The following is a 25,627-nucleotide window of genomic DNA, read 5'->3' as shown; positions in this document are numbered from 1 at the left end:
CAGTTGGGCCAGCCGTTTAATCATTTTGGCCATTTCACTCCTAATGTGGTCTGAGTCCCGAGTACATTCATTCATTATTGATGAGAGAATAAATGTCTCTCTGGTATACTGCATGCAGCAATTACCCGACTGAATCATCCCGCGCTGATGAGATGCTTTCTGTTGGATGGCTGGCCATCAATGTGGATTTGGCTCTGGGGGTTTTTTAAAAGTCTCCGAGCTGCAGAGTTTTCGGGCGTGTGTCTTTTTTTTCTCTTACAGTGAAAGGAGAAACACAGAAACGCTGCTTTCTTCCCGCGCAGGCAATCACCATACCCTGTTAGGCGCCACTCGCCTGTTGCCATGGGAACTACCTGTTAATATTCCGGCAGGGAAAAGCGCCACTTTTCTCGCCACAGCAAAATCGATTGGGCATTCCTGCAGACGAATCAGGGAGCTGAGGTGTGTGTGTGTGTGTGTGTTTAGGTGAGAGGAGAATACCTGCAGCTTCAGGGTGACCTCATCGGCCTTGAATTATCCTCCAGAGCTGCAGAGACAATCCACACGCTGCTTATCCCAAATCAAAACATCATCACGCCAACGTCTTTGTGATGCTATTGTTCTTTCTAAGCGGTTAAATGTCTTCTTTCACTCGAGGAGGCTTTCAGAGGTCGGCATTACGAGTCCGGTCCTTCTTGAGTGTAAAAGCCGTTCAGAGGGATCGCCTGTCTATCATGCATAGAGATGGCATTGATCACGAATCCCATTATGCCCCGGGCTTGATCTCAAACAGTCCAGACAATCTTGGCTCTCATTTCTTTCCTCAAAAGACCTTTTCTGAATGCTCTCTCTCTCTAACAGGAGAAGGGCAAAGTTAGCAGGACGAGGGAATTACAAACACACAGATGTAGAAGTTCTTCTCGGGTCATGTAGGGCGAAAAGTTCGTCTAATAATCAAGTAAAACTTTCACAAACTTTATGCACACTACCAAACATGAAATGATACAGTGGAACTACAGATTTATAGTCCACTGGTTCTCCACGAAGATTTTGCATGTTTGGAATCAGGTTGGTTAAAGCTTGCTGTAATGTTCGAAGGCAGAACATATTCGTACACGAATCTTTGCTCTGCTGTTGCGCCCACGCCACTCTGCTAGCTGAGGAGTCTGCAGATTCGTGTTGAGGACTGAGACTTCTTCGAGCTCTCTCAGCTGAAAACCAGGACACCATACTCTATAAGTAGTTGTAAAAGACACTTTTATTACCTTGTTTGTCATCTATAGAGTGAGCTGCAGCCTAAACACGGTTGCAACCAACGTAGGAGCATTAAATTGAGGAGTTTTAATGTTAGGTTATCAGGCAGACTAGCTTAGCTGTGTCACTTTCAAAATCAGGTCTCCCTTAGAAGATCATAATCAAGTATTTAAAGAAAACAATGGTGTGAAATTAAGAAATCAAACTTCCTTGAGTGGTTTTGAGCTTAAGACTAATGACCAGTGGAGGTGAGACGCACGTCACGTTATTATTGGCTGAACTCAACCACTGTAGTGTTAGCTGTCGGGATGGCTAACTCCACATGGTGAAAAGAGCTGCACAGAAAAAAGAGACCGTCTTAAATCCAGGTGTTGAATCCCTGTCCTTTACACCTCAAGTTTCATACAAATATTCAAATTTCAAACACAAAATGACCACAACTGGCGTAGGATTCTATTTAAGTACAATATGCTTTAATGTCTCATTTTTCCTCGCATCCAGAACGACAACTTTAAATTGTCTAACTTATACTGACCCAAACCACCTCTGTTCAAATATACGTCCTCCTTCAATTTGACCTGAAATCCTTATTTTTCAACTCAACTCAATTTTATTTATATAACATCTTTCATACATAAAAGCAGTAAAACAAAAAAGGAAATGGTAAATGTAAAAAATACTTAAAATAAATACAGATAAATAATACAATTAAAAACAAAGGAAATTAAAAAGGTCACATAAATTATATAAATAAATAGATGAATGAATTAAATTAAAACATTGCTAATAATGAAGTCCAAGGCTAACGGAATTACTACATACTAAAAGCCAGATTAAAAAGGTAATGCCTTTATTTTACTAGTCCACAGTATCCTTAAAGCTGGGGTTGATAGTCTCGGAAAACTAGCATGAATTTGAATTTAACATTTCCTCAGGACTCTGTCTAACCCCTCCCCTCCTCCCTCAGAGCTCCTCCAAAACGACGCCCCCCCGCTCACATGCATGACCGCCGCTGACTTGCGACCATATGATGGTGACTGATTCAAAACCGGTCCTCACCAAAACATTCTCATAGTGAAAGTTAAAAACACAAACAAACATGGCTGCTGTTAGCACTCACAACTATCATGCTAGCATTATCCAGTTGTCCTGGTGACACGATATCAGGAGACAAGTTATAACACATATATAATACTGTAATAACTCTACTGTTTGTTAAACCTGTTCAGTGTAGATGCTCTTAATTCCTACAGTGTTGACAGTCAGTGAAGGCATCAGGAGAGGTGTAGAGTGTGTGAGCGGGAGAGAGGAGAGACAAGAGGAGAAGTTCTTCATTCATTCAAACATTGATTGTTGTTTTGTTGGTTGTCGTGGTAACGGGGGACAGTGACCGGTTATTAAAACTCAACGTGTTCATGAATCGGCTCGTCATCACTACAGCATCCGGACGGACGCTACAGTACATCTACATTTCTGTAGGACTTAGTAAATGTCATTCATTCTTCTGCTTGTCAGAGCCCCGTGGTGAGAGCTTTTTAGACTCTGATCCGGACTACAGTCCTGAGCAAAGCACCTCATCGGGTCAGAGGGGACAGGCCCGAGGTCGAGCAAGAGGGGCAGTCAGTAGAGTCAGGGGAAGCAGAGGCAGGAGACGGGGACTCAGAGTGCACGCCGGGGAAATGTACGCCCAGGAGGCGGGCAGAACGGCTGGACGGGATTTGAATGGTTTAAAATTTTGGCACCAAAAAAAGGCTGATTGGTTGGTGTTATCCCAGGTTTACTCCGGCTGTAGATAGCAGCTTGTCTTCGCTCTTTTTTAAGAACACATTATGTATTGATTACCATCAGGACATAAAGATCATTTTAACCAGTATAACAAAAAGTGTATCTAAATCTGATTACCAAACCCAGCTTTAAAATGCATGATTATGACTTAATGAGGGAGGGAAGCTGGTAAACGGTGGCCCCTCCTTATGAACCCTGCATGCTTTGCATATTGAGTAACAAACCATCACACAATGAAAGACCTGGATTCACCTGAGCTTTTACAGGAAATACAATCCACTTTTTAATCATTGCTGGCTTTTTAAAAACCAAAACATTTCTAAAAAATGAACTAATAGGAAAAGTTAATGATCAAAATAAGTATATTTATTGCAGCCCTTTCCTTATGCAGTGGTTATATTTATAAAAACATTCCTTCTACTTTTAAAGCATGAAAAAAGTCAGATAAAGAAAGCTCCGTTTTAAATCTGTGGCCTGAAATTTCAATACCGTTAGCAGCAGTGATCCACGGAGGCATCACATCTCAGCTGCAGCCTTGTGAGGAAACCTTGCAAAAATAGAATGTCTATCTTCTTCTTTCTTTTTTTGAGTAATGGTCAAATATAGAAATGTTTTTACTTCATGTGCAGGGTGCAGAACAAGAGCTCTAATTCAAAATGTCACGGTGTGCCATTAAACCAGCAGCGTTTTCTTCAAAGGCTTCTACAAAACACATTGTACTGTCACCTGTAAAAGTGCCGCGCCGCCTCTGAGGGGGGAATAAAAAAAAGTCTCTTTGATGCCTTTTGGACTTCAAACTCATCTTCCTCCGTGGACGAGGTGGTGCATGAGAAAAACACCTGAGATTTGTTCTAAGTGCTGTCAGGCTGCGGACCTGATTGTCTTGTTTCCTAAGTTCCTGGAAAAATTTGCGCCCTGCCGATACGAGGCCGTCAGACTGTGTGATGATGGAAAGGGCGAATCTGACGGGTCACGCCAACAGCCACCTCCATCAGGGTTCAGTAAACACTGTAATGGTTTCTGAGAAAGGTTTCCACTGAGCATGTCCCACTGACAGTCTCACAGTGCTGCTCTGTCTCATGGAAAGGGCGGGAAAAGAAATCAACAAGCGGTTCATTTTCCAAATAGATGCATTATTAATCCTCACATCAAAGTGAACACTGTGATTCTTAAAGTCTGGTGTGTTATCGTTCCTCAGGTGTCGTTCGTTAAAGCTCCCGTGAGGAACTTTAGGTCTGTGTTGATTTTGGCGCCCCCTGTGGACAAAGTGGCTTGTCATTTCTCTTTGCTGATCTCGTCCTGTCCTGTATGTCCGTAAAACTCTTCCTGCCTCATTTAAAATCTCTAACATTCACTTACTTTAAGTCTTCTCTTTAGAAATTTACATTTTATATCATACAACCAAGCTGCAACCACTGGTCTCAAAATATGAAGCCAATACAGAAATGTTATAAACTGCAATTCATCAAGCGTCCACTAGAGCAGTGTTTTTCAACCTTTTTTGAGCCAAGGCACATTTCTTCCAATTTAAAAAATCTGGAGTCACAGCACCGACGCTGTTGTACGCCTACGTCTTGTCACATGCACCTCTCATTCGCATCATTAATTCTATTTTCTTAAATTAACAAGGTCATTAGTTTGCTTTATTGCCACCCAGTGGATGGGTAGCGTAGCTCAGTACATGGACGAGGACTGAATTACTCCGCCAGTCACTACACTGCAGGCACAGACACACTACATTTGCAGTATGTTCCATCCATCCATTATCTTGACCACTTATCCCGTTAGGGGTCACGGGTAGCTGGAGCCTATCCCAGCTGGCTTCGGGCGGAAGGCAGGGTACACCCTGGACAGGTCGCCAACCTATCACAGGGCAAACACAAAGGCTGTTTCCGAAACGGCCTGCTACATACTACTTACTAATGTAGTAGGCAGTAGGTATTGCCTACTACATACTGCGTTTGAATTTAGTATGTAGTATGACTGTTCTGTCCGATCTGTCATGCAGCATGCTGAGCCAGACTTCGCTGGATTTCCGGTTTCGGAAAGCGGAAGTAAACAACGGCGAAGCCGATAAATAAAATGCTTATTTAGCATCCATTTATGATTTAAAAAGTTAGGAAGTGGTTTATATGTAATTTGATAACTTTCACAGCACCCAAAAGCGGATTTCCTCCCGTCAAAAATTAAGGAAAAAGAAAAAGCAGAACGAGCGCTGTGCATTATGGGAAACAGTACGCGAGGCAGACTGGTCTGATGCACACTGAGATATTTTCCCGAATCAGTACGACATCCGGGGAGTTTTGGCTTACTGCAGATTTTGCTCTTGTTCACATACTACTTACTACATACTGAATTTTGGACATATCAGTACGTACTGCTAGTATAGTAGGCGATTTCAAAAACAGCCAAAGAGACAGACAACCACGCACACACTCACACCTCGAGCAATTTAGAGTGACCAATCAACCTGGAGAGCATGTTTTTGGACTTTGGGAGGAAGCCGGAGAACCTGGAGAGAACATGCAAACTCCACAAAGAAAGGCACCTGCCCAGCTGGGGATTCGAACCAGGAACCTTCTAGGTAACGGTGCTACCCACTGCACCACCGTGCAGCCCTCTTTGCAGTATATGAATAGCATATTTTTTGGACTAATTAAATGAAATTGGAAATGCTCCACAGCACACTAGTGTTCCTTGGTACAGTGGTTGAAAATCACTGCACTAGAGGCTGGCTGCAGAAACACAGGAAACCACATACACACCAATTCAAAAAATAGACGATATTTGTAGCATTAATAAACGTGTTTACAGCCTGGTTCAAAAAACAGCTTCCATCTACGTAGCTTATTTCTCTATCGGCGAAAAATTCAACAAATATGAAAGTTACGAGTTTTGCCCAAATAAGGGCATGCCTGGCTTGACTGACAGGCGGGAACACAGTAGCTGTTTTGCGAGGAGGCTCAAACCCCGCCTCTTTACTTCACACTAAGTTTGGTTGAGTTCAGCATTTCCAATATGGCTCCCGCTGACAATTGGCTTCTAAACAGCGCTCAAGAATCAATCAATCAATCTTTATTTGTATCGTGCCAAATCACAACAAACGTTATCTCAAGACGCTTTTACAAACAGAGCAGGTCTAGACCACTCTAAGTCAAATTATGAACAGAGAGCCAACTTCAAGACAGGATAAGACTCAGTCTGACCCCACCTTAATCCATCATGAGCATTACACATCGCAAGAACAGATGTGTTATATCACGGATACTACGTCCATTGTTAATGTGGTCTATGCATGCAACCCAACCCTCATGGTCCTACTGTTTACTCCCTTGATATTGTGCAATCTTTCGTTGTGTTTATCTGACTCCAAGAGAAGGACGAAATAAAACAGCGCCAAAAATCTACGTTAGCTTCTTGGTTGTTTTGCTCTCCCTGCCCTCGAAGGTCAGCACAGTCAAACTGTTCTCAGTTAAACATTCAACACAAGAAAAACTTGTTCCTGAATCCCAGCAGAAACTCCACTTTCTCTTTAATCATGCCTACATCATGATCTAAGCGAACCCTGGGCTGCCTGTGCTGTTGGAGAAAAAAAAAACATGCTTGTGGTGCTTCTTCTTCTCGGGTCATGTGGGTCCATGTAAACACCACAAACTTTGTGGAGCTGCTTCATTAACACAGCAGCATCTTCAGGCTGTGAGATTCCTACATATCAAAGAGAAGCATCTTTGTTCTGCAGCTTGACGCCGTGAGAGTTACATTAATTGCTTTGTTTCGTACACGGAACATTTTCTGTTGTTCCTCCTCTTTTCTTCCTGATCTGTCTCAACCTTTTCCTCCCTCAGACAGACAGCTGTTGTGTGCCCAGCTCGATATTCCTCACATTATTTATGACGACTGGCGTGAGCAGCTGTATTTGTGCGGCGGCGGCGACGACTCTCCAGGGGAGCGAGGTAAACAGCTCGGAGCTTTAAAGTAGTCGCGTCCCCGTGACCCAGACTCCATCTTCATCCGCCCGACAGGGATAGATGCGGCGAAGGCCCCAGAATAGAAAATGCGGGTCGTATCTGTTTATCTGGGATTAGACTGCCTCTTATATATATATATATTTATATATATATACAGCTGAGCTCATCCAATTGCCTCGCAGTTCACGGAGGATGTGGAAGAAGTGACACAGAAATATGAGGTTATAAAGCGCGCTGGTTGCTCCGCCGAGTCTCGTGTCGCTTGTCGTTTTTTTAATCAGACGTCGGTGTCAGCGCCTCTTCTTTCTTTTACCCGACTTTTCCTTTTTTTAGTCCCCGTGGAGCGAGACTGACTCCTTCTTCACCTTGATGTTTATTACACAAACAGTACCTATGATCACATTTATTTCTGTATGCAGAGAAGCCAAGTGTTAGAGAGAGATAACGTATATGGAGGAGGAAAGGAGGTGGGGGAAAAAGAGAGAGAGATGGAGACTTGTTTGTGTGTCTTGATCTGATGGGATGAATAATTCAGTAAAGGGCTTCCCGGCATCCCAGGATTTTATTAAAAGAATAGTTCGGGCAGTGGAAAACAAACGCAAAAAAAAAGAAGAAGTGTGGGGCAAAGATAGGAAGCCATGATTACGGAGAGCTCTGTGAATTATTCAAATCCAAATATAACACACAACTGTAAGAAATCTCCGGCCTGGAAGAAACCGTGAACGCCAATCTGTTTCCCATGATTAAGGCGAGGAGATCTCTCCGCCTCACTCTGGGGCCGGAGATGGAGCGTCGACCGTCTGCTTCGTACCCGAAGGTTTGAGGGATTCCTGTTTTTCTTTCTGCCATCCATCCTTCAGAAGTCCTCTTTCAGAGTTCTGACTTGATTTTCTTGGCTTTGTTGTCCCCAGACATTTGCAGAGCTGAGTTTACTGCAGCAGGGCAGCGCTGAGATGTTGTTTACTTTGCAGACTTTTTAAAAGAAAGTACTCAGAGTCCTTCTTGATCCGGCCTTTTGTTAAGAAAAATAAGCATTAGTTTGAATCGTACTTTATAAACTCATATTATTAAATCTATTTTACGTTGATATATTGTTTTAATCGTCCTCTCTACTGTTAAGGATTACATTATGAGCTAAAAGCAGCTGTAATGTACGAGCCCCTTCAAACAGCCTACTGTAAACGGTGTAAAAAGCGTAGCGAGCGTGTCCGACTCCATAATTACCGGTTAAATGGAGCATAATTCCCTTTAATAGCCAGGTGCACCTGTACTTAGCGCAGTGCTATTTAAATGCTGCATTAATGGGGGAAGCAAATCATTGAGATAGTGGATCTGCCTGGGTGTGAAATGTAGTTATCTGTAAAGCTGCATGGATCTCCAGATGTACAGTGAGGGGAGCTGGAGTGGTGAGGGCGTCTTCTAAACACCAGAATATTCGTGTTGTCTGGATACCGACCCTGTTTGAGCAACAACATGATGTGAACCACCATGAATGTCTGTCCTGATACCTAAATACTCAAAACTCTAATCAGAGATGGAAACAAGCCATTCACTTTGTTTTTTGTTGGTTAACCTTTGAATATGGCTTCGTCCACACGTACACGAATATTTAGAAAACTCCAGAAGTGCTTTTACATATTTATTTGCCCACCCGAAAACCCAGAAACATTTAAAGGTGACATATCATGCAAAATGGACTTTTTAATGGTTCTCTACCTGAAATATGTGTCCCTGTCTACAAACCCCCCGAGAATGAAAAGAATCCATTCTGCCCCTGTTCTGATTTCTCCACCTTTCTGTAAATGTGTGTGAAACGAGCCGTTTCAGACTTCCGTGTTTTTGTTACGTAACAACAATATCCGGTCTGTCACGGAGTCAGAGCTCAGAGCTTGTCCAGCCCATAGACTGTATAAAATACAACTCAACCCCTCCTCCGTTTTTCATTACCTGCACACATGTGTGCTAACAAGGAGCTTAGGAGGGAGGCATGCTAGTTGTAGGCTGTCTTAATAAACACAAAGGTTGGTTTTACTCCCCACGTCTGCAGATTTGAAGATCTAGCGGATGATTTTTATTTATCATGGATAAGTGCTAGCGCTAGTTAGCATAGCCACATAGCTACATGTTGGTAGCTGTGTACAAAGACACACGTCGACATACTGATAAATAAAACAACAAGAAACACTAAATCTGTGACCAATCCTTCAGAAAGGTCCTGCTACAGGCGCCTCTCTGTCAGGATCAGATTCAGGATCAGATTCTGGATCAGATTCTGGATCAGATTCAGAGGGTTGAAGTAACGCGGGTCTGTGAGCAGCCATGTATATTCAGCCAACATGTAAACATTAGATCAACGTGCTGGAGAGCCGAGGAACATCCACTTCCTGAGGGGGCGTGGTCAGAGAGAAAACAGAGTGTTCTAAGGAGGACTGAAGAAGAGGGCTTTTCAGGCAGACCAAAATCTGATTTCAAAGGGTTTTTTTAACATAAACTTTAAAGACATGTTTTGGGGACCTCTTAGACCAATATATATTGATGAAAAAAGCGTGATATGTCACCTTTAAATATGGCTGCATAAGCATGCCAGACAAGTTAGTGGTGAGATTGTTGTGTATCCAGTTTTTCAAATTCGTGTTGGGGCGTATTCTCGAGTGGTAGTTGTAAACAGCGTTCTTTTCTTTCCCCTTTCTATAACCAGGAAATAAAAACTCATTGACTCAGATAGGCTGCACCACAGTTTACAGAGTTTCTGACAGATCAGCCACACATACAAACATAATACAAGACATTTTGAGGACCTTTAAATAGATGTCATAACAGAATAAAACAACACAGCGAGTATCCAAATAAACCAACATCATAAGAACATCAGGTAGAGCACCTGCAGCCCAGTGTGTCCGCCCCAAGCTTGTTAAGCATCACCTTAGTGAGACGGGAGCGTGCCTATGTTCCCACATTGCGGCATCTAAAAGCTCTGCTTCAGCCGAAAACCTTTTTCAGTCAGCTTATTTTATTTTTTCTTGTAATGATTGTGATTGTGACGATTTCTGCTGCTGCTGATCGAAATTACATTACTCATTCATTTATTCATTAATTTACTATAAAGTGCTTCCAAATAATCTTGTGGGAGGACGGGGCTTACATTGAAGGGAAATGCAGGAACACAAGACCTAATTTTGAAAATGTCCTCGAAATGTGGGAACATAGGGCTGACCCCACAGAGACAGGTTAATCTAACTTCAGCTCTTTCTGTAATTCATTCTGCAACTTTAAACTCCCTTTACCTGTCTCAGTCCTGACCTTTGACACAGATAGTAAGAAAAGGTCCTGGGATCAGAGAGTGTAGGTCCCTGTGCTCTTCTGCTTGATGACAGTGAGAAGGTATGAAGTGTATGGAGTGGTGAATTAAAAAGTACTGAGTGTAATATATTTATTTGCCCTTGTGTTGAGGTGTCACGATGAAGAACAGCGAGGGTTCTTTCTAAACCTGCAATGGAACCAAGCAGTGTTGAGCAGACGTAAACAAACTGGTAGCCCGCCATCTTGGCTCATGCAGAACACATATAAACATCAAGTGCCATGTGCAGGTACATTAGTGTGTCCCAAAACATTCGTTCTGGCCGTCCACATGAAAACGACAAATCAGAATTTGCACAAATCTCCACCTTGGAAAGTGTTTTTGAAAACCTTCATTTTCAGTGACCTGAAACTCAGTTTACATGTTGAGGTGAGACCAAAACGAAGGGACAGAACTATGTATTGTCCCATCTTAGTGAGAGAGAAACACACCAATGGCTCCACTAATGGGAGCAGTAACATTTGCTGTTTACACATTGTAGGCATCTGACTTTTCATGGTATAAAAATGCCAATGGTTCCACCAATGGGAGGTATTTATATTTGATACTTCCACAATGTTGGCTCCTGGGCAGAGAATCACAGCTGCTTCAGTTTGAGTCCAGCACTGACAGGTGCACCGTGCACCACCTTCTGTAGAGCCTCATATAGCGCCCTATATCTTCATTATCCTCACTGTCAGTGTATGGACAAGTGTCTGTGGAAGGAGTTTAGCTTCTCATGGGTCATGTAGAGCTTTAACTTTACATACCTATTCCTTCTCACCTTCATAGATCCAGTCAGTTGAAGCTGACACTTGTCAGTGGAAATATCTCTTAAAAGGTAAATTGTTTACCACCTTCCCAGACGTTCAGATTGATGTGAGACCTCCTGGTAAACACAGATAAGCATTTAGTAGTCAGATATTTCCCTCAGGGTTTCTGGAGGACGACTTCCCTTCATTTGTAGTCCAGAAACACAACATCACATGTATGCTAATGCTGCTATCTGCTATTAAGTTCATTACATCAACTTACAAGGTGTGAAAATGTCCCGGTGGTGTTCACAGCCTGTTTTCAGTGGTCCCGAATGGCCAAAGCTCCTTCATTGCAGACTGAAGTGGGGTAATTTCATTCTTAATGGACTCTTAAACTTAAGTTTGCTTGAAACAAACTAATAGAAGGTGAGAGTGTTTGGCCGTTAACGCCTCCTGAGCTCCCTGATCGCTCTTTAAGAAATGTTTCTCTGGTCTGTTTCACAGTCCTGCTTTGTGTTCGATTCAAATGTTCATTCTAGGAGAGCTAAATTAGTGGGCGGACACAGAGCCCGCTCTATCGCCTCAGTTCACCTGACTGTGACCGCATTAAGTGGGCGTAATTATCCGATTGTCTGTTTTTCATAAAGTTGTATAAACTATTTAACACACCTCCTCTCTGCGGCCTCAGTCTCACTGAGTTAATCACTCCTCGGACTTTAACAAACACAGAAACACAAAGTTCAGAGAAGGAGATCTCAGAAAGAGACTCTTATGACAGCTGTATTGATTCTTTTCTTCATTTAATGCAGAGTTTGACACGCGTCTGTTTGTTTGTGTATCACTGTGAATATGTTAGTCCTGAGAACACCAGTCTGACAGATTAATGGATTAGAAACATACAGACTGATCAATGACCCACTCTAATGATGAGCTGTAAGAGACAGATTCTGATGTTTCTTTAATTGTTATCAATTATGGTCATACCATAGACTGTATAAAATATGGACGTAGTATCCGTGACGTCACCCATCTGTTCCTGAGAGCTGTTTTGAAGCAAATCGACGGCAGCAGCCATATTGGTAATGTGGAACTCAACTAGGCAGAGTGTGACTCTTAGCCAATGGCTGTGTGTTCCCGACCTGGAGTCATGTCCTTATTTGGGCAAAACTCATAATCTTAATATCTTCTTAACCGTCATGTTAGAAAAAAATTCACCCCCCGTACAGTGTGTGCCATTAGAGAGATTAGTGTTGTAGGGCCAAGACGTTTTTTGAACCAGCCTGTAAACATGTTTATTAATGCTACAAAGATCGTCTTTTTCCCATTCATATCTATGTGGTTTCCAGTGTTTCTGCAGCCAGCCTCAAGCGGATTTTCGATGTATTGCAGTTTATATCACTTCCACATTGGCTTCATCGTTTGGGTCATACACTATCACCACTTGATTTATAACACTGAAATCTACTTATTAGTTCTACGGCTTATAACCCTGGGAGAAATGTGGACCTCTGAAATTCAAAATATGGCACTTCAGCAAAAACCACACCAGTTTTTAAACTCTTAATGTTCGTGTTTTAACATTGTCATGTTCTTGTTTTAAAAAGTGATATTTTTGCCTAATTTTGTGCTCTGTAATATAATCAGGTGATTATTATTTCATAAAATGTTGCATTTCATGATGTGTCATCTTACGAACTGTTTGGTCTCATGAAATTTTTTCTATTTTCTATTAAATGTATTTTAGTTACACTTCCATTCGTGTTCAGTGAGGTCTGAAATGTCATTTTAACATGTCTTTTTTTATGACATGTTGTAAATTATTGTTTAGTCCCTTGTGAAATGTCTTCGTTCATCATGTGCTATGAATTATCTTGTTTCATAACATGTTAAAAAAGATATAATTTTCGTAATGTGATGTTTTGTGTGAATTGTCCTCTTCTGTGACATGTTATGAGTTGTCTTGTTTCGTGACACGGGAATTGTCCTGCTTAGAAAACTTGTTGTAAAAGGTCTTGCATCGAGACGTGTTGTGCATTGTAATTTTTGCGGCATGCTGTAAAATGTTGTTTCATGACTTGTTCTCATTTTGTGTGAATTGTCCTGTTTTCATGTCATGTTAAGAATTGTCTTGTTTTTGTGACTTCTTTCTAAATGTCGTTTCGTGACACGTTAATTGTCCTGCTTAATAACTTGGTGTTAAATGTCTTGTCTCATGACATCTTGTGCATTGTAATTTTCACGCCGTGTTGTGAAATGTCGTTTCGTGACATTTTAAAAGCTGTCATTTTGTAATGTGTTGTTGTTTCGTGTGTATTGTCCTTTTTATTTCGTGACATATTGAAAATGTCCTGTTCTGTGACATGTTCTGAGTTGTCTTGTTTCGTGACACATGAATTGTCCTGCTTCATAACTTGTTGTAAGATGTCTTGTTCGGACATCTTGTGCATTATAACGTTTGTGGCGTACTGTAAAATGTCGTGTCATGACGTGTTAAAAATGATCATTTCATAATGTGTTGTTGTTTGGTGTAGAATGTCCTGTTTTCGCGATGTTATGAAATATCCTGTTCTGTGACGCACCAGGACTTGTCTTGTTTAATGACGTTCAGTGCGTTGTAACTTTTGCGTCGTGATGTGAAATATCTTTCTTCGTGACGTGTTGCTGGTAGTCGTTTCGTGACACGTGAATTGTCCTGTTTCATAACTTGTCATAAAATCTCTTGTTTCATAATGTGCCGTTTGTTTTTGTTTCGTGACATATGAATTGTCTTGTTTTGTGACGTCTTTCTAAATGCCGTTTCGTGACACGTGAATTGTCCTGCTTCATAACTTGGTGTAAAAAGTCTTGCCTCATGACGTCTTGTGCATTGTAATTTTCACGCCGTGTTGTGAAATGTCGTTTCGTGACATTTTAAAAGCTGTCATTTTGTAATGTGTTGTTGTTTCGTGTGTATTGTCCTTTTTATTTCGTGACATGTAGTAAAATGTCCTGTTCTGAGACCTGTTCTGAGTTGTCTTGTTTCGTGACATGTGAATTGTCCTGCTTCATAACTTGCTGTAACAAAGCTCTGTGACGTCTGTGCATTATAACTTTTGTGGCGTACTGTAAAATGTCGTGTCATGACGTGTTAAAAATTATCATTTCATAATGTGTCGTTGTTTTGTGTAAAATGTCCTGTTTTCGCGACGTTTTGTTAAATATCCTGTTCTGTGACGCACTAGGACTTGTCTTGTTTCGTGATGTCCAGTGCGTTGTAGATTTTGCGGCTTGCTGTGTATAGAAGCTTAGTCTCGTACTAAAGCTGCCGGTGTGTTCTGATAACTCCCGATAATGACTTGGCTGATGCGCTGTACTGTTATATGTTTGTCCATACAATACCGTTTACTGTAGTTGTTGAAATAACAATTCTCAGGTGTAACTCTGGTTTGCTGCACAAAACAATCCATTTATTTGCAGCACCGTACGAAGTGTTATACAGCGTCCACAAGTTTCCCATTCATTGAACGAACAAACATTTTGAGACGCGGTTCTCCATGCCGCCTGCCGACGCAGCGTCACAGCATCCAACGTGACAACGACAACATGACAACGACAACCTAACAACGTAACAACGTGACAACCTAACAACCTAACAACCTAACAACGTAACAACATGACAACCATAGACTGTATAAAATATGGACGTAGTATCCGTGACGTCACCCATCTGTTCCTGAGAGCTGTTTTGAAGCAAGTCGACGGCGGCAGCCATATTGGTAATGTGGAACTCAACTAGGCAGAGTGTGACGTAGTGTGAGTCCCTTAGCCAATGGCTGTGTGTTCCCGACCGGGAGTCAAGTCAGTCATGTCCTTATTTGGGCAAAACTCATAATCTTAATATCTTCTTAACCGTCACGTTAGAAAAAAATTCACCCCCCGTACAGTGTGTGCCATTAGAGAGATTAGCTTTGTAGAGCCAAGCCGTTTTTTGAACCAGGCTGTAAACATGTTTATTAATGCTGCAAAGATCGTCTTTTTCCCATTCATATGTATGTGGTTTCCTGTGTTTCTGCAGCCAGCCTCAAGCGGATTTTCGATGTATTGCAGTTTATAGCACTTCCGCATTGGCTTCATCGTTTGAGACCGGAGTTTGCCGCTTGGTAACAACGCAACAACAGTCAAAAACCAACTGCCCCTACCCCGGGTCAAGACCATAGACTGTAAATAAAAATGGACAGCGTTGCTCCGCCTCTTCCCGTTGTACAGTTCTGAAGCCAAAAAATGGGCGCAGCCATTGTGCAGCCAGAGCCTGTGAAGCCTTTGTAATAAGCTCCTCCCTACAGCGTGACGTCACAAAACGCTGTGTCCCCTTTGAAGTTTCGTTCTACGGCGGCTGTGAATCAAAGGAAACAGGAAGTAAAACCCGTTTTTTAAACTCTAATAACTAACGAAAAAGAAACTTTTCAGAAAAAAGATGCCTTGAACACAAAACAGTCAAATACTAACTACATATCACCACAGCATACGGATGTGAGAAACATTCGTACGACGTGTATTTATTTTTTAAAGTTTGACTGCTCCCCCATTCAAATGAATGGGGGAGACGGATTTTTTGACCTATACTGCAGCCAGCCACCAGGGGGCAGTCACACTGCTGAAAGCCTCACCACCAGGGCCGTATCCGGCACGCTTGGTCAAGACACATCTGATACCTAGGCGGTGCCGTACCTTTATACCTGTGCCCTTAATCAGCAAAACGAGTACACCTTGTGGCAGAATAAACAATGTGTTTCACAGCTTGACCCAAAACATGAATATGGCTCTTACACTGTGAAATATCTTTCTTCGTGACGTGTTGCTGATTGTCGTTTCGTGACATGTGGATTGTCTTTTTGTATGTGTTGTATCTCATTTAGTGTCATGACATGGAGATTTTTGTCGTTTCATGACGTGTTGAGAATCGTCTTGTTTCGTGACTTCACAAAATATCTCTTTTCATGACATCTTAACTTTCATGTATTTACCTTCAGAGTCATTGGACTTAAGTTTCTTACAAACTTCTAGCTAACTTCTTGTTTTCACCCTCCTTCAGACATGAAACCGTCTCTGTAGAGATGTTGACTCGGTTAGCCTACACAGCCTTTTTGTCCCGGCATCCCAAACGCCACTCTAGAAATTCCCTCTGAGACTCGCCTTGTTACCAGCTGCTCCATCAATACAGCGCTGTGGTTAAACAGTGATGAGAAAAGCTCTTGTGATCATTATTGGACTCTCCATATAAAGCTGACCTCCACAGAAAGGCTGTGGGAAGAAAAGGGAGTGGGACAGTGACTTGGGAATAATGGAATTTTTGGGCTGGACTGGATGGGAGGAGGACGAGGTGGGAGGAATCTGGACCCCTCCTTTCCACAGCGGGAAAACTCCTCCAGACTGTGACTCCTGTTAGCTGTTTAATGTCTCATGTGCCAGCATCACACACACACATGCACACACACACAAAGAGACAAACTGGCTTTGTTCCTTCATGTTTGTAATTACTGTTTGTTGAGAAACTGCGTATTCCCCTGTGCGGTGTCATTAGGATTAGCAACTCGGCAGGGTGTAACTTTCCTTTCTCCGGTAGGGAGAAAAAGAACTCAATATCCCATCTGTCACCACTCATTCTCTGCAGCGAAACAATGCTGGGCTCCATTCACGACTCCTAACTAGATTAATCCTCTCCAGTCAGCATTATCTGCTGCTCTGTGTTTGCTCCAAACACACCTGAGATTCAGACCAGATCCAAAAGAGAGACACACTCTGATACTGTCGCTGATCAAGGCCAGGTTTGGATTCAAAGCGCTGAAGTGATGAATGTGTCTCGCAGCTGAATTGAGTCTGTTAGCGTAAAAGCCTAGACGAAAACACAATCATCCTTGAAGCCAAACAGAGTAGTGTACGACTGGAGGAAGGCTGAAGAGTTATTCAATCCTTACATCAGACACATCAGTGTTTGTTGTGACACAAAGTCTGAGTGCTCCTGCTCACTGTTTGGATGTGGCGTTGAAGTTAATTTACTTCCAATGAAGAGCACGAAAGTTTGATTGAAGTTGCAGTCAGGGAAGGATTACATCTCTCTCTCTCTTCATCTCCCTCTCTCCCTCTCTCCCTCTTTCTCTCAGCAGATGTGTGTCTAACATGAGTCTGGTCCTGCTGGAGGTTTCTGCCTGTTAAAGGAAGTTTGTCCTTGCTGCTGTAACTTGCTAAATGCTGCAAAGTGCTCTGCTCATATTACCCCTCAAGAACACTACGCTCCCAACATGCAGGCCTGCTCATCGTACCTAAAGTCTGTAAAAGTAGTATGGGAGGTAGAGACTTCAGGGAGGCAGACACCCTCTCTACTTTTAAGAGTAGGCTTCAAACTTTCCTTTTTGATAAAGCTTATAGTTGGAGCTGGATCAGGCTTGGACCAGCTTTTAGTTATGCTGCTATAGGCTGAGACTACCAGGGAACCAACACACTGGGATCCCCTCTCTCGCTGTCTCATTAAAGTAACTACCCATAGACCTTTCTGGAGTCCCTGAGCTCCCTTGTCTCATAGCTTCCTGCTGATAGCTCCCTCTATCCCTCTCTTCAACACGGTCTCAGCAGATGTGTGTCTAACATGAGTCTGGTCCTGCTGGAGATTTCTGCCTGTTAAAGGAAGTTTGTCCTTGCCGCTGTAACTTGCTAAATGCTGCAAAGTGCTCTGCTCATCGTACTTTAAGTCTCTAAACATAGTATGGGAGGTAGAACCTTCAGTTATCAGGAACCTCTCCTTTGGAATCATCATCCAGTCAGGGTCCGGGAGGCAGACACCCTCTCTACTTTTAAGAGTAGGCTTCGAACTTTCCTTTTTGATAAAGCTTATAGTTAGAGCTGGATCAGGCTTGGACCAGCTTTTAGTTATGCTGCTATAGGCTTAGACTACTGAAGAACTGACACACTGGGATCCCCTCTCTCACTTTGACTCTCCCGGTCCCATTAAAGTTACAAACCATAGACCTTTCTGGAGTCCCTGAGCTCCCTTGTCTCGTAGGTTCCTGTGCCAGACTCCAGCTACTACTCTGTCTCACCACTATCATCTCTCTCTCTCCCTCTCTCCAACACGGTCTCAGCAGATGTGTGTCTAACATGAGTCTGGTCCTGCTGGAGGTTTCTGCCTGTTAAAGGAAGTTTGTCCTTGCCCCTGTAGTGGATGAGATGAGATCAGACTGAGTCCTGTCTGTAAGATGGGACTGGATCTGATCTGGTCTTGATGTTGGGTCTTTGTTAATAATAGAACATAGAGTACGGTCTAGACCGGCTCTGTTTGGAACGAGTCTGAGGAGAACATTTGTTGTGATTTGGCGCTGGTCGTCAGAATCTTTGACTCTTCTTCTCTGGTGCAGCTTTTGACTCCGAGTGGCGCCCTCTAGTGGATGCATTGTGTAACATCCATCCTGTGCATGTGTTGTATCATCCAACAGTGACGTCATGTTAGCAGAGAACTTGTGCAGGAATATCTCTGACTCAAGACACGTGCACAAAGTTGTTTCATGACCAAACCCATGAAATGCATGATGTTCGTCTGAAAGCCTTTTTTATAATCTGAGTGGATGTTTCATATTTACAGCCTCTAACTTAAAGCAGCTCTGCAGCTCCAGAAGTGAAGCTGGAGCAGTGTTTAGATGCTCGTTCTGGGGCCAGCTGGCAGAGAGAAACGTTGAATTATGTAAGTTTAATATAAAAACCGATGAGCTGCACATCACCAGAGATGACTGAGTTTCCCTGCCTCTCGTTAAAGAGTGAGTCTGAGTTTGTCTTCCTGAGAGCAGCTGTGATTCTTCACCTGAAATAAAGAAGTACGTTACTAACCTGCGACTGTGTCTCCATGTTTAATCATTTAAACAAATGTTTGCTCCCTGGCTCCTGCATGTGAAATTGATCTGGGTTTTTCCGTCCTGCTAAGCAGCTCTGCTTTGAATATTAAACTCAAAGTGCTGATCTGCGTTCACCCTGCTCTGCATTCCCCCCGTTATTCCACAAAGACGATGATTAATTTGGCTCCAGCGTGAAGCGAGAAGCTGAAATATGCAGCAGATGAAAAACTTATCTCCCTCCAGAGGTTTCATACATCCTTCCAGTTTCTGACCTTTTCTCCCCACACTCTTGTGTTTCCTCTTGCAGGTGTGCTGAGCCTGCCGGAGAGCTTGAACCTGCACCGGGACCAGCAGCGCTCGGGGAGGGGCGGGGAGTGTCCGGGATACACGCAGGCCGAGCTCCGCACGCTGGAGCAGTCGCTGCTTGCAACACGGGTGGGCAGCATCGCAGAGCTGAGTGAGTACACGACAATACACAATGAGAGGAGATCAGCCAAGATGGAGAGGAAGACACAAACAGGAAGCTGAAGTTTTAACTCTTTAGAGGCGTGATTCAGGTTTCTCCTTCAGTCTGAACTCTTCATGTCTGCTCAGGCGTGATCTTCAGAGTCCTTTTGCACCCTTGTGATTATTAAATCCAGTTGGAGTCGACGCATCCTGCATCATTTAAGTTTGTACTCAGTGTGAGGAGTTATGAAACAGTCTCAGCTGAAACACTGATGACTCCATGACCTACAAAAGCAAACAGCACCATGAGCTGCAGAGGGAGAGACACTTTCATGAGCACATCTAAGTTTCTGAGTGAAGCTGGAGAGGAAGAAGAAGAAGAGCGCTTGTGTACAAATATCTAAAGGCTAAGAGTTTGTTGCATAAAGCATGGTGCTCTGGAGGAGAGTTTTCTGAGGTCACTAAAGTTCAGAGACTTTTGTAAGCAGCTGTGGAGATGGAGTGAGGTCAGAGAGGTTTCTAAATGAAGCTGAATTCTTCTTCTTCAGTCTTCATCAGATCAGGGTGAGTGGTTTTCTCCTCAGTCGTATCAGCAGGGTTAAAACACATCCAACCTTAACGTTGTTGTTGTAGAGTGACGCTCGAGCAGCTCTGCTCAGGCGGGCAGGTGGAGGTGACAGCTGTGATGGAGGTTGTTCCTCCTCCTCGCTGTCAGCTGCTCAGAGATCTGTCAGCTTTAACTTAACATCAGTTTCAGAATCACACCACGCTCACCTCAGAGGCCGTCGTGTTTATGAAAGTAAACACGACGCTGCGTGTGACGTCTGTCCTGTTTTTCTTTTAGACAAGCAGGACCGGGTCACGTCAGTTCACACGGGAACCTGATTCAGACCACATCTACTAAGTAAAAGTTTAAAGTTGAACAAAGTCTTAAATTTATGAGAGTAAAGTTATAAATTGAGTCTTTGATGAGTCTGTATCTTATTTTAAAGTCGATCCTCGTTTTGGATGCCTTTGTTGTTACCCTGGTTTCAGGGTTTTTAAATAGATTAATGAAGTCTGTTATCAGGACTTCTCACTCATGAAATTAAAACTTTATTCTTAGAAAAACGAGTACTTCATAATTATAAATTTACCACTTTAATCCCATTAAATTATGTCTTTAATCTTTTCATTTTACCGACTTGATTCTTGCAAGTTTCCAACTTTTTTCTTGTACATTTACAAGTTTTTCTCTTTCGGCTTCAAACCTGAATTAAAAACTGTTTTCTTGTACGACTTCATTCTCTTAATGTGATTTTATTCTTATGAGATTACAGCTTCTTTACCTGCAAACTCAGAACTGTAATCTTAATGATTTACAATTTCATTCTCATAAAATGTCATCTTTAATCTCATAATTTTGTAATTTAAGTCTCAATAGATTATTACTTTTTACCCTCAAATTCATGACAAATTCAATTCATGACTTTAATCTTGTTAATTTTCGACTTTATTCTCACAAATTTGGACTTAATCCTTGAGAGTTTACGACTTCACTTCCTTGATACGACTTCATTCATGTGAGAATATGACTTTTTTTTATATGCAAAGATGTGTCTTTATTCTTGTGAATTAACAATTTTATTCTCATAAATTTAATCTTTAATCTCATCATTTTACAACTCAAATCTCGTGAGATTAGACTTTTTAACTGTAAACTAACTACTTTAATCTCGTTAACTTTAGACTTTCGTCTTGCATATTTCTAACTTTCTTCTTCTTCTTTCTTTATGACTTTATTCTTGAGAGTTTACAACTGTTTTCTTGTATCACTAGTTATCTTGGTACAACTTTATTAATGTGAGATTAGGAATTTTTTTACCTGTAAACTCAGGACTGTAATCCCTCTTTAATTTCCGACTTTATTCTGGCATATTTTTTACTTTCTTCCTGTTTATTTGCGACTATTTTCTTAATGACTTTATTCCTTTGAGTTAACTGTTTTCTGGTACCACTAGTTCTCTTAATACAACTTTATTCATGTGAGATTAGGATTTTTTTTTTAACCTGTAAACTCAGGGCTGTAATCTGAATAATTTACAACTTTATTCTCATAAAATCAAATCTTTTATCTCATCAATTTACAACTCAAGTCTTTGGAGAATACAACATTTTAACCGTAAATTCACGACTTTAATCTTGTTAACTTCTCACGACTTTCTTCTTTACTTTAGTCTTGCATATTTCTAAATTTCTTCTTGTGTCTTTGCGACTTTTTTCTCACACGACGACATTCTCTTGATACGATTTATTCATGTGAGATTACAACTTTTTTTAACCTGCAAAGTCATGACTTTATTCTTGTGAATTAACGACTTTATTCTCATAAATTTCATCTTTAATCTTGTCAATTTACAACTCAAGTCTCGTTAGATTACGAATCTTTAACTGTAAATTCACGACTTTAATCTGGTTAACTTCAAACTTCAATCTTGCATATTTCTGACTTTCTTCTTGTGTATTTGCGACTGTCCCTTTATGGTTTTGTTTTTAAGAGTTTACAACTTTTTTTCTCACATGACTTCATTCTCTTGATACGACTTTTTTTACCTGTGAATTCATGATTTTATTCTTTTGAATTAACAACTTTATTCTCATAAAAGTAGACCTTTAATCCCGTCATTTTACAATTCTAGTCTCGTTAGATTACCACTTTTCACCTGTAAATTCACGGCTTTAATTTTGTAAACATATTTCTGACTTTCTTCTTGAGAGTTTGTGACATTTTAACCTGTATTTCTACAGCTTGAATATAATTGATTTATGACTTTATTCTTTAAAATGATTGTAAATTTTATAATTTATTGCTTGTACGTCTTTGACCTTTGTATACTAATTAATCCTCCTGAGATAACGACTTTTTTACCCGTTAATTTACGACTTTAATCTCGTTGAGTTACGACTTTATTCCTGTTAATTCTTGACTTATAAAGAAAGTAATAAAACCTGCCACTCTCTTTAAAATGAGCCGTTTACAAAGCTATTAGCTAAACAGGATTTATAATTGATCTGAACCTGTAATATGAAGTTTAATTAAAGCGTAATGATCCACTTAAATCATGTTCTTGAACCTTTCTTTCCCCGTCAATGTTTAATTTTATACATTTTGTGACTTCAATTAAACTTAAAACAGCCAAACATAAAAATCTTTAATACTACCTTCAGATATAATAAACCCTCAGCTGCTTTATAATCTCCCAGACTCTGATGTTTGAAGAAGTGGTCGTGTGTGAACCTCAGAGTTCAGCTGTAATGTTTAATGCACATTAGATCTGATCTGCTGGAGGACGGATTCACATGAACTATTAGCCAAATAGCTCCATTAGTGTGAAGGAATGCTCGCTCCCTGTCCCTGCAGGCCGTCACTGATGGAGGTCTGAACTCTACTGTACCCTCACCCCTCTCCCCCGTCTCCCTCCAACACGGCGAGGCCAGGAACTCTTCTATTACAGCTGCTGTAACACCTGTTTACCAGCCCCAACCGGGAACCTTTCAAAGCAGGGTCGCCGCCTCTGAGGCTTTTAACCTCCGCTTGAAAGAAAGGGCTCCACCTTTAACTCTGACTCCCCCTAACCTCCTCCCCCGTCCTCGTCCTCTCTGCAGACACATATTAGATCATCCTGTCCCCCGCAGACATCTGCACTCTGTGTCTCTGCGTGTTTGTGTCCACGCACATTTGTCCTATTTCGACCCCGCTGCACTTTACTCACCAGCAGCCCTTCTCCATGCATCATCGATTCAGGCCGCAGCTACTGGTCCCTCCTCGTAAACACCGTCACTAGTGGTTTTGTAACAGCGGTGATTCAGACGAGGTTTGTGAAGCATGTTGTCCTTTTCAGCTCACAGCAGTAAAGTTTACTCTCAAGGAGACTCTGCACAAGGGAGGATTATAGCTTTGGTATTTATGGTCAGTTTGGAGGAAATGCTGTGAGAGCTGGTCAGCCTTGAATGCCAAATATAAGGAAGGAGAGAAGGAACCAGGGAGCGGAAATTTCTATTAAAATGACTCATAAATTCAGCAGATTCCACTTTATATCTACCATCAGCAACATGATTTATGAAGCTGTTCAGGCAGCATCAGTACGAGGACCTGAACTCCAAAACTTAGATGTCACCTGAAAACAGTGATAAGATAAGATGCTCCTTTATTCGTCCCACAACAGGGAAACTCATGGAGTTACAGCAGCAAACAAGAAGGTGTACAGTTCAAGAATTTCAACAAGAATATATATAGAAAAGAAAGATTCATCAGAGACGACAGCTTGGCCATAATTCTCCTGTCAGCCACCACCTCCACAGGGTCCAGGACTGAGCTGGCCTTCTTCACCAGTTAGTTCAGTCTTGCTCTCCTGTATCCTGTCCGCCCACAGCAGGTGAAATCCTTCCAATGTGGCGTTCATGTCCGGTGTTAGCTCTGTTAGCATGATGCTACTCTGCCAGTATTCCCTCTGGTGCTGGGTTAGCAGGTCCATGTCATCTTTTCTTAGCTTGCACCTCAGAACCAGCACGTCATCCTTGCCTCCTTCTCCTCAGCTCGCAGGGAACATCGGGCCTAGCATTATTTAGCATCGACATGCTATGGGATGCTAACAGCTGATCTCATATGTAAACAATGCGACCATGGTTACAAGTCGGATCTCCGGACACACACAGGAACAAAAAATTGTAAAATCAGTGCTGCACACAAAAACTCAAAAATAGTGCTTCACATGAAAACATCGCCCCACATGTAAACAGTTTTACACATGTGCACGAGCGTCATCAGAAAGGTCAGAGTGTAGAAGGTCTGGGCTCAGTGCCTCGCTAAAGAAGTGTAAGCAGACACCTTTAAGCCTGCCACAGCTGGAGTGAAACCTTTCATCCGTGCAGGGGAGCGCTGACCTTTCTGTCGCCGGCCAGCAGAGGTGAGGCCAAAGAAAAGGTTTCACCAAGAACAACAGAGTCCAGAATAAAAGTCATATCTGTGTGTGAGAGGCATCATTTGTGGAGGGAAGACAGTTTAAATGTAGTCTTGTGTGAGAGTTTTGTGTGTCCATCCATCAGTTTATTCAACAGAGACATGCAGGCATTGTTACAGCTAATGGAAGTCTAACTGATGCAGTGTTGGTCGGCTAATTTGCAGTCCTTGTCCCTTGTTAGATTTTTTAGGAAATGAGGCACATGATTACACAAATCATTTAAGTTATTAAAAAGTGAAAAACACAGTTTGATAGTCACTGAGGAGTCCCCATCTCTGCTAGGTGCCTTGCTCTCCGTCACAGACTTATGATATATTAGTTTAACCTTGTGTTATTTAAGATAAGATAAGATACTCCTTTATTCGTCCCACAACAGGGAACTTCATGGAGTTACAGCAGCACACAAGAAGGTGTACAGAACAAGAATTTCAACAAGAATATATTTAGGAAAGAAATGTCCATCAGAGACGACAGCTTGGCAACAACTCTCCTGTCAGCCACCACCTCCACAGGGTCCAGGACTGAGCCGGCCTTCTTCACCAGCCCGCCCAGTCCCGCTCTCCTGTATCCTGTCCGCCCACAGCAGGTGAAATCCTTCCATTGTGGCGTTCGTGTCTGGTGTTGAAGCTGACCTCATTTTTGTTTATTGTTTGTTCTACGTAGTCTTTAAGACGTCTTTGAGGTTTCATCTGGTTCTGAAACTCATATCATGGCACCATTTTCCTGTCATCTGGCACGAATGTTTTCGTCTTCTGTCGTTATTTAACGGTGGTTATCAGGCAGCTTTCAGACGAGCTACTGCCACCTCCTGGCGAATGTACTGCATTACAATCAGACAGCTTTTAAAGATGAGATAATGGAATGAACTATTTGATTTTTGAACTGTTCTAATATTTGCAAACCATGACCCTGCTAGTCTGGCTTCCGTCGCTTCATATCCAAGCATGCTTTGAGCAGTGTTGCCAACTTAGCGACTCTTTTTCAAAAAAGCGACTAGCAACAAATCTAGCGACTCTATCTGGTGTTAAAAGGAGACTTTTTGTGACTGTATCGTTCTCAACGAGCGGTAGATGCTGCTGTGAGTCCCTCCTAGCTGCGTTCAGACCAGGAGGAGTTCACCCCTCAGCATTCAGACTGCAAATGTATCACACATGTATGAAGACACTGCTGGCTGATCCCACCTACTGTCTCCTTTTGGTCCATTTACATAGTTAATGTAGATTGTATACAATAAAAATGTAGA

The 25,627-nt window shown here is 42.0% G+C and overlaps 1 protein-coding gene across 2 annotated transcripts in view; it reads left to right on the top strand.

Annotated features, from left to right (window-relative positions):
• Nucleotides 1-25,627, top strand: part of LOC117805038 (ankyrin repeat and BTB/POZ domain-containing protein BTBD11-A) — a 302,242-nt gene that overhangs the window by 179,594 nt on the left and 97,021 nt on the right. For both annotated transcript variants that reach the window (XM_034673594.1, XM_034673593.1), the window contains exon 2: nt 19,245-19,394. In XM_034673594.1, coding sequence (XP_034529485.1) covers nt 19,245-19,394 — 150 coding nt within the window. The remainder of the gene's footprint in view (nt 1-19,244; nt 19,395-25,627) is intronic.

Source organism: Notolabrus celidotus, chromosome 21 (assembly GCF_009762535.1).
Source record: "Notolabrus celidotus isolate fNotCel1 chromosome 21, fNotCel1.pri, whole genome shotgun sequence".
In the NCBI taxonomy this organism is placed as follows: Eukaryota; Metazoa; Chordata; class Actinopteri; order Labriformes; family Labridae; genus Notolabrus; species Notolabrus celidotus.
This window is presented reverse-complemented; position numbering and strand designations above follow the sequence as displayed.